The sequence below is a fragment of the Drosophila ficusphila genome, unplaced genomic scaffold (genome assembly GCF_018152265.1).
Source record: "Drosophila ficusphila isolate 14025-0441.05 unplaced genomic scaffold, ASM1815226v1 contig_414, whole genome shotgun sequence".
Classification (NCBI taxonomy): domain Eukaryota; kingdom Metazoa; phylum Arthropoda; class Insecta; order Diptera; family Drosophilidae; genus Drosophila; species Drosophila ficusphila.
In genome coordinates, this window is record NW_025064328.1 from 21,088,663 (window position 1) to 21,101,778 (window position 13,116).

Here is a 13,116-nt window from a genome sequence, read left to right on the forward strand (position 1 = left end):
CTATCTGGCGATCGCCCCAGTCCTACTACATAGAAGGCTGTACCATGCAAATGAAATGGATGACTAAGATTCGCTTGCTGGACTTCATCAACCAACACCACTTCAACAATAGCTCCAAGTGGTATGTCAACCATGTGTGTACATTCACAGTTTGGCCCGCAGTTTGGCGGTCGGTTGTCCCCGTTGCAGAAGTATTCGGGCGGAATGTCGTCGATTTGTGATAGAGGGGGTGCCGGTGGTGATATGTACGATATTTCATCGACTAAAGATGTCAGATGATCCCCACTAGGCACAACTATAAGTAAAGGAAAGTTTTGAAGGTGTCGTGGTGTTGTTAATACCCATTACGCAAATAAATATGAGTGCATACATAAAAAAGAAATTTAAAGTCTCTGAAAAAAAATCAATCACCAATTTAAATTCACATACCTAAGAAACGGTTGTAAGTGTTTGGTATGAATAAACTTTTTGGTTCATACACGTAAAATCTGAAAGGTAAAAAAGATTTTCACATCAGGGCGTTCAACCAGAACGCCTTTGTCGACTTTTTTTGCATTTTTTAAATTCGAAACGCAAATCGCATCAGCCCGTTTGCGATCACAAATAGCATCCAAAGGGTTGAGAATCTGTGAAAATGGCACTTTGTTAACTTTGTACTGTTATATTAAGGTAGAAGACCATAAATGCTTTTTGCAAATGGATAATACATATGTACATATGTGCACACGTAAGTACTATAGCTTAATGCTTGTTAAGTACGAGTAAGATAATGTAAACAATTTTTAAATTATATAAACAGGCGTTTTGTGTTGTGGTCATTAATATTTTCTTAATATCAAAAGATCAATTAAAAGTTTTAATAAATTTATTTTAGAGATTATACATACAGACATTCATATGTACATATACAATATATAAAGGTACCAGGAGTAAAATATCCATAAAAGTACAATTAAGCGTAGAATATTTGCAGCTAGCGATTTACATGGGTTTGACTTTTACTAGCTGCTGGCGAGTTGGTAGAATTTAATCGAACTAAAGGAGTTAAATTTTCAGTTTAAAAATAATATGTTGAATATTTATTTAAACGGTTCAATGTACATTACAAAGTAATTATTTTATTTTTTTGTTGTAGGTAGAAAATATATACATTTTAGATTAAAAGAAAAATGTAAGTTAAAGAACAACAAAATTTAACTAGCATATGGACTTCGAGCGGTGAACCACAAGAACTTTCGTCAGAAATATACATATTTGCATCCAAATTTACCCAGCTGTCATTATTCGATTTTCTTTATTGGTGCAGTACAAAAAATACTGAACTGTGTTTCACTCGACTTGGTAACCCTTATAAAATGTTCGTGTTGCAATGTTGTAAATATAGTCGGAATTTCTATTTTACGTTATACTGATTTGAATCTAATAAGTTTTAAAGCCTTCATGTTAAAAAAAAAAACAGAATTTACAAGGTTAAACACAAGTTCTTCCAAATTTGAAACATGTGACAATTTAAATTAAGGACAAGATTAGTTTCAGTAGCAGACATTTTTAATAAAAAAAAATTCGAAACACCACATATGCGAAATTTTTTTTAGTTTTAAAAAAATACTAAAAATGTTGTAATATATAAAAACTATTAAACCTGTCCAATGATAAAAAATGGCATAGAAAAAAATTTTGAAAAAATTGAAACGTAAGTTGTTTAATATTTAACATTTAAGAATATATTTTAAAAATTATGGCAGATGAATATATTTGAGTGCAACATTGAGGGCTAAAATATTTAAACACTCGGCCGTGGTCAAAAGTAGTGATTTTTTTAACTTCTTACCGTATTGGTAAATGTTTTAAGATAAAGATGTTAAAACGGTTACTTAATAACCATATGTTCCTAGTTACAGTCAACTCAAATAAAGTGCAGAAAATATAAGAAAAGCGGTTGGTTGCTTGCAGTCATTTCAAACATTACAGAGGAAAAGTAACGTGATTCTCATAAAATAAATAAATGTATTGTATTTTTAGTTTCTACAAATACACACATATTATTATATATATACATTTTATAGTACGATGCTGGGTATCAAATGTAAAGGAGGGTCGTCAATACTCCTATGAATATTGTGATTAATATACAATTGGGCATTGGCAGTGTTCTCATTATTAAAAAGGATATCTGTGCTTTGTGCTATTTTACAGAAATATATACATTGGTACATATAATGGGATTGGTTAGGCTTTTTACAAACTATTCAATCAGTATGTATGTAGGTCATTTAAGTTCCTAAAAAATTTCGTTGTTCGTTTTCAAAATGCCTTGCCATGTGGCTTTGGGGAGTTGTCGTCTCGGTTAAGTCTTAGTTTATTGGAATTGGTGGAGTGTGATCACCACATGTTGGGAAACCTGGTGGTACTGGGGGCAGATCAGCGTTAGTGCCGACCTGCAAAATCAAATTCATACCAATAACAATGTGGAATAGAAAATGACAGTGAAAAAGCCAGAAACCTAAAAAGGAAACGTTTGTTAACACGATATTTGTTAAAAAATATAATATATTTTGTTTCAATTTACCAGGATTATCAGCCCTAAAACGGAGAACAACGTAGCCATTGTTCGGCACCGCAATTGTGTCCTTCGTAGGAGGCAAGTTATACTGTCGGTGTAGTAGTCCGCGCCTGTCCAGGTCTAATGCGTGCTTTAAATTAATTTTCTTTACGGACGAATCCGGTGATCGGCCTATACCAATGACGCTAAAGCCATATCCGTGCAAATGAAAAGGATGGGACAAGTTGGGCTGTTGAACTGCAACAAAAAAAATACATATAATAATCGGTAATAGTCGGTAATATCGTTTTAAACAAGTAACCCGAAACTTATATACCCTTTATTAAGTGGAACCAATCCTTACAACGTCAGCAACAAAGGCGTCGCCAAGGGGGGCAGGGAGGGGCAGCTGCACCAAATTAGGATCCTTGATACAATTTAATTAATCTAACCCTACTTTTATAACGAACGAGAGAGGTCAGAATTGTAGTAGGTAAAGTCAACTTGCCCCCCTGCGCCATCGGCTGGCGACGCCCTTCGTCAGCAATAAGGTGTTTTGTCAATAATTATTATCTCTAATTTTTCAATAAGGTAAATTTTTTTAAGCCGCTATGTGATATAGTAGATCAATCTTACGATAAGGTAGTTTTAAAATAAAGAGACTAGTTTGCAAGGAAACAGGAGTATGGATAGAGCGGTGCTCGATGATGATGCTGACCAGGAATATATACCTGCGTTGCAACCCCTGACTGAAATTATAATACATACTTAGCAACTCTGGCAACGGTGTAAAAATATTCTTCTAAAAAAAGTACAAGGTGTGTTCAAAAAGTAAGGTGACTTTTCAAATTTCGCTGGGAGCGTATTTTCGATTATCGATTTTTTTCATGTTTGTACAGTCTTGGAACATCTGTACTAAATTCAAGTGAACGGAATTTTTTGTTTGGTTGTGAGTGGCGTGGAGATTATAAGTGGTTTGCATGCTCCCCAATTTTTAGCTATCGAAAAATATGGGTCAATGGATTTGCATAAAATTTTGTGTAAAAAATAAAATTAAGTGCTCCGTAACACGTACAATGTTGAAACTGTTTTGAGTAAAAAAAATGTTTACAAGTGATACAAACTCTTTCAAGAACCTCGTTCTGAACGCCAAAGTTGTTTTCAGTGTTTTTTTCAATTACCATGACTGTAACATTAAGAGTTTTTAAAATATGGTCGTACGGTCAATAAACAGTATTATCTGGAAATTATGCACCGTTTGCGAAAAGCAAAAACAATTCATGGCTTTTGCAACGCATTAACGCCTCTGCTCACTCATTTTTGCTTGCACAATCATGCCTCAGCCATATTTACCGGATTTGGTACCATTTGATTTTTTTCTTGTTCCCAAAAAGGGACCTATAAGAGGACGGAGATTTGGAACGATTGAAGAAAAGCTCAAGGCAGGAAAAGCTCAAGGCAATACCGAAAAGTGCTTATGAGAAGTGCTTGAGGATAAGAAAAACCATTGGCATAAGTGTATTTTATATGAGCGGGATTACTTTGAAGGGGACAATATAAACATTAATAAATAAATAAATATTTTTCCCTTAAAATTCAAAGTCAAATTACTCTTTAAGCACACCTTATGGTAATATGCGTTAAAAGCGCTGGACAAGAACTAGTGACGATCTCAGTAAAGGTCTTGGTTTGCAGTTCTGCTGTGACGCTTGTCGCGAAGTTGTGAAAGATTTTAATCGTTCATGTGCCTTACTGATGTCAGCTTAAAGGGACTTATTACTAATTTTGGCATAGCTTATTGTAATATGCGTTAACAGCGCTGCACAAGATTAAGTGACGATTTCAGTAAATTACTGATTTTGGCATAGCTAGAGATCTGGGTTGCCAGACGTCCCGATTTTGGCGGGACGTCCCGATTTTTAAATTAAAATTAAATGTCCCGCGCGGGACAGGTTCAGTCCCGCTTTTTAATGATAATTCGAAAGTGCGGGCTGATGAAGCGCTCAGGAGTGAGAGAGGCGCGTGCGACTGCGACTTCCTCTCTTTCTCTTCGCTCTTTCCTTATTTTCATTTGCTTATAATTTTTGTTTCACGAAAACGTACGATTATCAACGAAAGAATAACGATTACCGTTTGTTTTAGTGCAGTGAAGCAGTGATCTTTTAGTGAGTTGCATTGCGTGCGTAATTTAGTTTGATTTCATTAAGCAAACAAAAGTAAGTTTTTCACGTGTTTTTGTTCGTGAACTTTAAAAGAAGTGAAATCTTCACAGAAATATCATGAATAAGTGATTGTTATAAATAGTTATTCTCTTATTGTAAGTAAAAATTTGAAACATTTACTCCTCAGACTATTGTTTAAAAGGCCATATGGTTCTAATGAATAGTACTTATTTGATTTTGATTTCTGTTTATTATTATTTTTTTTATTCAGGGAACGAAAACCCAAATATTTAACGAAAAAGTAAATATCATGGGAAATATTATATTTTTGTTAAAATATATTTTCTATAGCTAATTTTACTATCTATTGTACTTTAACTTAATTTGGATGGAAATAAAAAGATAAATATTTTAAAAACTTCTGGTTATATACGTTTTTTATTATGTCCCGCTTTTGACGTAAGAGTCCCGCTTTTTTCACTAAAAAAGTTCCTAAGTCCCGACTTGCCAAAAAAAAAACTGGCAACGCTGCTAGAGATAGTTTTGGCAAGGCTAATGATCTTTCCTCGAAGCGCAAAATAGCTGCTGGTAATAGGCCTAAGAGTAACAACAAATATGGCTAAGATCGGCACATAAAAAAAAATCGGACCTCGATCTATTCACAGCGTAGTGTATGCGGCCTATGCCGATAAACAGTTCCGATTTGTCTGAAGGTGGTTCCCAATCAGGGATTACACCTAACCAATTAAATATAACACCACAAGACACTCCTGAGACCAGACTACCGGCCTATATTGACAATGCTCTTGTAGTGATTCCACAAATTATGTCTTATCATTTGATAAAGTGAAGGTGGAAAAATTTAATTTTTCGTATGCTACGAACTTTTTTACACCATATGCTCAAGCCATTTTAGGTAAGCAATAATTGTGGTTAAGGACAATAAGTAGCTAAATATAAAAGAAAGGCCCTGTGCAAGTCACCCGGAAATTAAACCGTTGAACGCAGGGTTTGGAATCCGCCCGTAAAAAAAGAAGCCCAGTGAAGACCGAAACGAAAACCTCCGATAAGATCCCCCCTTATGTTGACGACCACCGCAAAATGAAAAAGGACTACGATTTGAGGATATGCACCTGGAATGTCCGAACCCTTAATTGGGAAGGTGCCTCTATCCAACTGGCGGATGCCCTCGAAAAACTAAAGGCTGACATTACCGCCATTCAAGAAATGAGATGGACAGGACAAGGTTTCTCCAAGAGAGCAAACTGCGATATCTACTACAGCTGCCATGCGGAGAGGCGCGAATTTGGATGCGGATTTGTAATAAGCCGGAGACTTCGTTGCCACGTCTCCAATTTCACCCCAGTAAGTGAACGGCTGGCTACAATCCGCGTCAAAGCTAGATTTTTTAATCTTAGCATAATTTGCGCGCACGCCCCGACGGAGGAGAAGGACGATGCTGTCAAGGATGCATTCTACGCGAGACTCGAGGACACATACGACCGCTGCCCAGACCACGACGTGAAGATTATCCTCGGGGACTTCAACGCAAAGGTTGGGCGCGAACGCATCTTTGACCCCACCGTCGGTCGTTTGAGCCTCCATGAGATCACCTCTAACAATGGTCTCAGGCTGATTGACTTCGCCGCGGCGCGAAACATGGTAGTGAGTAGCACCAGATTTCGGCACTTCGACATCAACAAGGCCACATGGCTGTCCCCTGATTAAAGAACGCGCATCCAAATTGATCACGTTGTGATAGACGGAAGGCATACCTCAAGCGTGATGGACGTGCGTACGTTTCGTGGAGTCAAGATTGACTCGGGCCACTATCTTGTTGCAGCCAAGATACGCATGCGGCTATGCGGAGCGAAAAATATACGCCCCATCACGCAACGAAAGCTTGACGTCACTAGGCTGCGATCACAACGGACAGCAATGGCCTACTCCACTCACCTCTCGGAACTACTCCACCAACCTAACCCGCTCTCTGTTGACGCCGGCGGACTTTGGGCGCACATATCCCACTCCATGCGAGCTGCTGCTGAAACAACCATTGGATTCAAGCGCCCGCCCACACGGAACCAATGGTATGACGAGGAGTGTCGCGTCGCAGCTGCAGCAAAAAACGCCGCCCACAGAAAACGCTGCAGTCTGGCGCAACGCGAGCTACGTGTGAACGTTACAGGGAGAAAAGGAAGGAAGAGAGGCGACTTTTCAGAAGGAAAACACGGGAGCAAGAAAAGCGAGAGTGCGAGGAACTTGAGGTGTTGCAGGACAGTAATGATGTTCGAAAATTTTACCAACAAGTCAACCGTCTGACACAAGGTTTCAAGACCGGAGCATCTAACTGTCGAGATGAAAATGGAAATCTGGTTACGGATACGCAGCGCACGCTAAGGTTATGGAGGGAGCATTTCTCCAAGCTGCTAGCAAGCGATGACGGCACCAATCCCGCCATTGGAGGAAGCAGCCCGATACCACCAATCGACGACAATGTGGATATACCATTACCTAGCCATGGCGAGGTCCGAGTTGCTATTATGCGGCTCAAAAACAACAAAGCAGCCGGTGCTGATGGGCTGCCTGCAGAGTTGTTTAAGGCCGGCGGCGAAGAGTTGATAAGGTGCATGCATCAGCTCTTGTGCAAAATATGGCTAGAAGAAAGCATGCCCAACGATTGGAATCTCAGCGTCCTTTGTCCTGTACTGAAGAAAGGTGACCCGACGATATGCGCCAACTACTGGGGAATCAGCCTGATTACCATCTCATACAAGGTCCTATCGAGCGTAATTTGTGAACGACTGAAGCCGTATACCAGCCCACTGATTGGACCTTATCAGTGCGGCTTCAGACCTGGTAAGTCCACCATAGACCAGATCTTCACATTACGCCAAATCCTAGAAAAAACCCACGAGAATAACATCGACACACACCATCTCTTTGTCGATTATAAAGCTGCATTCGATAGCCCGACGAGGGAACGCCTATATGCCACCATGTCTGAGTTCGGTATTCCTCCAAAGCTGATACGTCTTTGCAGAATGACATTGAGTAGCACCATCAGCTCTGTGAAGATAGGAACGAACCTCTACGAATCTTTTATTACCGTTCGAGATTTCAGACAAGGCGACCCTCTGTTATGCGACCTCTTCAATTTTGTAATGAAAGGGATTTTGCAGAGAGCCAGTAAACATCCAACGCCAGAGGAATGCAGCAGTACTTGGAGTGTTCAAGAAAAAAATTCTTAGCAAGATCGTATTGGCGACGACGTGGGCGTGGGCCGGCATATCATAAAACTTTTGCGCTGGCGCCGGCCGCGTTGTGCGTACGGATGAAGAATCTCCAGCTCAGAAGGTATTTGAAGCGAGGGCCGACTACGGACGACCAAGGCTCCGATGGAAGATCCAAGTGGAGGAGAACTTAACTGCTCTGGATATTTCCGATTGGAGGCGTGCGGGTTGTAGTGTTACCTAATAATAATAATAACCTCCAAATTTACTGATTGCTTCTTGTTTTGCGTACCAAGTTAATGTGTTTACAGAAACTTAGTTTTTTCCAGTAAGGCTTGACCGTTATTTTAAAAGGGGTGGGGTATCTTTGTTGCAGTGAAAGCTAACCTCACGCCAGAAGAGCTACTGTCAGAAGAACTTCTGTGATTTGAATAAGAATTTGATTGTATAAAACTGTCGTTCTCTGGAATATTAATCTTTATTACCTGCTCGTACATATATCTTCGTCCGATCTTACGAATTATTTAAGACACCTATCTGCTGTAAAGTCAATTTCAAGTTCTTTGCCCGATAGGTATAAGTTTGTAGTTCTACGTAATTTAAATATACCTGGAACTACGTAGTCCTCGGATGATAATTTCAATGCATGTTACCATTGTTTTATTTAAATTCAATAAAAATTTTATCAAAGTACGTGTCCTTAACTTAATTCGTATAAAATTTCGAGTGAAAATTTTGAGTATTGTGGAAGTTATAGTCCTTCCCGCAGAAGTCCTTTTTTCATTAGAGGCTTGCGGTGAGCATGAAAACAAGAAAACGGCTCAACTTAAAAAAAAAATGAAAAAAACTACTTTAGTATATAGTGTTACCTAGTTCGTGAACGAAGGATTTTACGAAAAAAATTTTTTACAGTTACAGTGACTATTTTTTCAAAAAAACCGATTTTTCGAGGTCTAATAATTTAGTTTTTCGCCCCAAAAAAATAGAAAAATTTGTCGAAAAAAAAATTCCTTCGTTCACGAACTAGCTATTGTATCTAAAAACAATCCCCCAAAATTTCAAATCGATCGATGTAGTGGTTACCGAGATATCGTGCTCAGCGAAATGACCTTTTCTCAAAAATGCGATTCCGAGATAATCGCGTTTAAAGTTTTAGGTGGACATTAGGTACACTGTACACCGTGCGCTATGAACGGCTGTATCTTAGGTTCTAGTGCTCCGATCTCTAAAAAATTTTGCAGAAAAATTGTTGAAAGTATGTACATCAAAAAAAAATTTATAAAATTTTTTTCGATTTTTTGATTCTGAAAAAGGTATATAACCCCTTAAAACAGCTCTAAGTTCAAGCTGATGACGTTTTGTCGGGTCAATCCGTATAATATCACCCATACGCCAAGTGGAAATACCTTAGAGAGAACAACGCTTGTTGACGATCTTGGCGTCCTCTTGGACCCTAAAGCTAAATAAATAAACATGGTTAATAAAGCTAAGGGAGTGCTTGGATAAAAGATGGTCGATTTTGATGATCCAAGACTTTATTTATATCCTTGTTCCGGCCAATCTTTATTTTGACATTTGCCTTACTAAGCTTACTAAGCTCGAATGCAAACTGATAATTACCCGCATGTTCGAAAAGATTGCTCCCAATTAATTTGCTCTCCATAACAAACCGCCGAACAATGTTGTGTACTGTTCTTATTTTAATACCCTTGCAGAGCAAAGGGTATTATAATTTCAGTCAGAAGTTTTCAACACAGTGAAGGAGACACCTTAGACCCCATAAAGTATATATATTCTTGATCAGCATCACCATCTGAATAGAAATATGTATGTACGTCTGTCCGTCGGTCCGACTGTCCGACTGTCTGTTTCTATGTAAACTAGTCTCTCAGTTTTAAAGCTATCTTGCTGAAACTTTTCCAAGAGTTGTGTAGTTATTGCACGCAGTATATACATAAGTTGGATCGGGCCGGATCGGCCGACTATATCGGATAGCTCCAATACAAGAGAATGAAATAAAAAAATCTTACGCCGTTGTTTTTTATCAGATTTCTTCCAGCAGCTATATGATATAGTCGTCCGATTTTGATTTAATTCAACTCATTATTCAAGAGTCATTAGAAAACTCTATATTTCAAATGAAAATGAAACGATATAGATTTTTCGATTTTTCCTATGGCAGCTATGTATATGATATAATTGTCCGATTTTTATGAAATTGTTTTTTCGGTTCAAGCGTAGTTAAAAAAATCGATGTTGTAAAATTCATGCTCATGGAATAAACAACAACGACGTTATAATGTTTGTCCCATTACTTATAAATACAATTCGTTTCATTTGGATAGGACACCTATCAAGTTTTATAGTTGATCGCTCGTAGCAAAGACAAAAATCGTTGAAAGCTTAAATTTTTTTTCGGTCGAATGTGAAAGTTTTGCTGACAGTTTTCTTCGATTGCAGGGGCGTGGTGCATCATGAGTTCTTGCCCTGCAGTTCTTAACCTGCAAGTTATATTCATGATATTCATGAATAAATAAAAAAACACAAAATTCGCGATACTTTTTGAATAAACCTCGTATAATCGCTGTTATATTGTGATTCTAAAATGCATTACATTTTTCATTATTGCTTTCCCCACTTTTTTAATTGAGTTTTTACACTGCTGCATGGTTTTTGCATGCTGAAAATCGATTCATTTGGGTAGGACAGTTGTCAGTAGTCACTTGTGTACAGTGCGCAGTTTGTTTAAAACGTTTTTTTTTCAATCTGATGCTTTTATTGATCAAATGAAACTAAAATAGGCCTTTAGGATAAAGATGGGAAAATGGATGGGGGAAAATTGATGCATATTTGGACTCAGGCCTTAATGTGAGCCAAATCGCCACGAAAATAAATAGATCGTGAAATGTTGTACACGATTTATTGGCAGATAATGAAAACTATAAAAAAAAATTTTGAAGGGCTCCAAAAAACAAAGTTAAACGTTCGAGATAAGCGGCTTATAGTGAAAAAGGTCTCCAATTCCACCATGTCCTCCGCCGGTTTGGATCATTATGAGGCCAACAAGGTGTCCAAAGCCACCATTGGGCGGACTTTACACACTTGCCAACACTTGGTGCCATCAAAAATGGCAAGTTCTTCAAGAATCACAGAGATCCATCGTCAGGCGCGCCACAATTTTGCCGAAGAAAATTTTGAAACGAATTGGCGCTCAGTAAGCTATTCTTAAAGGCATACATAGCTCCCATCAGAAGAAGCCCAGAAAAACTATATAAAAATGTAACACCGATCGGAATACTAAATCATTAGGCCGTCATATAAAAAATGAGAATATTGATGAAAAATTTGACATAACCAGAGAAATACTGTAGTGCAAAACATTGCAAACTTTATAAAGATCTAAAAATATTGGTTACTAAAGATCAGTGGCGTAACTACATACGTCAGAAAAACTTGTGTTATAGAAAACGACACTTTTGAGAGTAGAACATAAGTTTATTTTACAGCCGATGTGACGGTCACAAAAATTTGTGCAGCTTTCTGAATTTCCCAGGCCCCAGCCTTGCAGGTCCCCGAGCTTTGGGGGCCCCGAAAGGGCCGGAACTACACCGGTAGTTACGCCACTGCTAAAGATTTCCCATGAGTGAAGTCGTTGCTTAAACTTAAGTGCCAACTGCAAGGTTATTTAATATTCGGAGCGTTACTTTAATATTTCAGTCAGAAGTTTGCAACGCATTGAAGGAGACCCATTAGTACATATATTCTTGTGCGCCTGTCTGTTTCTATGTAAACTTGTCTCTCAGTTTTAAAGCTATCTTGTTGTGTAGTTATTGCAGAATTGCAGAATATAAGTCGGAGGGGGCCACTATACCGGATAGCTACCATACGAGAAATTGAAAAAAAAAATTTCACGCCGTTGATTTTGATCATATCGACTTGATTTCTTCCAAAAAGTGTTTTTTAACTACCATCGATTTTTATATATTTTATTAAAATCGGATCACTATATCATATAGATGCCATTGGAAAGATCGAAAAATGTATAAATTATTAACGGCATAAAAATGAAAACGTCTTTATTTTTTATCCCCCGAGCATGATTTTTAGAACATACAGTTGTTGAACTACCCTTAACTCGAAAAAAAGTTTCATAAAAATCGGAAAACTATATCGTATAGCAGCCATTGGCAAGATCGAAAAACCTATATAGAATTAACGGAAATAAAAATATAACAGCGTTGTATTTCATCATACAAGCATGATTTCCTAACAATTTTTAAATTTCGAATGAAATTTCATAAAAATCAGAGGGATAGTTATATGAACAATCGTCGAAAATGTAGCAAATTAATAGCTTAATAGCCCCGACAATAGATAATAGACAAATTTAATGAATGCAAGGGTATATAAGTTTCGGCTCGGCGAAGCTAGCGTCTTTTCTTGTTTTTTATTTATTGGTTAAAACAATACTTACCTTCATCTACCAAAACTACTTCCACAATTGCATTAAGTGGTATGTCAATCTTATGGGTGCACATACAGTTTGGTCCACAATCAGCGGGGCGATTGTCTCCGTTACAAAACTGTTCTGGATTGATATCATTGAACTGAGACGTCAGCGGCGCTGGTGCCGATAGGTAGGAAATTTCATCGATAAGTGAAATCACATGGTCTCCGGTGGGTGCCACTAAAATATTTCGGTTAACCGTTTTATTGTTTGCTTATGTTATATAATTGCATTACATACCCAAGAATCTATTATAAGTGTTTGGCTGGAATAGATCTTCTGCTCGGTACACAAAGAAGCGGAACGGTAGGAAAATCTTTACATCTGGCTTCTCTGCCAATATACCGCGATCAATCTCAAGAGCGTTTTTTAGTTGGCTCACGCATATGGCATCGTTTCGTTGACGGTTGCATTGAGCGTCCAAAGGATTCATGACCTTTGTTTTAGTTAAGTACGTTTTTGTCCGTCGTAAGACATAATAAATTCATGTGTTTTTATTTACAGGTGCAATTAATCGATGTACAGGTTTGGTGGAAATTTACATATTGAAAAATTTAGAAAAATATATAGAGATATTATATATGCATGTATATTATAATATATATAATTAACATTAAAAAATATATTTATAATATAATTTTTCCAATAAAAATATATTTTAGTATTTACATA

At 37.6% G+C, this 13,116-nt stretch overlaps 1 protein-coding gene across 2 annotated transcripts in view; it reads right to left on the minus strand.

Moving 5' to 3' along the window:
* Positions 1-232: 232 nt before the first annotated feature.
* The window catches only part of LOC108101620 (laccase-5), a 54,520-nt gene continuing 41,636 nt past the window's right edge, over positions 233-13,116 (minus strand). The window contains exons 5-8 of one of the 2 annotated variants that reach the window (XM_043208317.1): positions 12,685-12,880; positions 12,412-12,624; positions 2,570-2,800; positions 1,994-2,503 (exon numbers count right to left, since the gene is read on the minus strand). In XM_043208317.1, the coding sequence (XP_043064252.1) occupies positions 2,355-2,503; positions 2,570-2,800; positions 12,412-12,624; positions 12,685-12,880 (789 nt within the window). In that variant the 3' untranslated portion in view covers positions 1,994-2,354. Of the gene's footprint in view, positions 627-1,993; positions 2,504-2,569; positions 2,801-12,411; positions 12,625-12,684; positions 12,881-13,116 lie in introns of those variants that run through there. The other variant, XM_043208318.1, reaches the window with a different exon arrangement.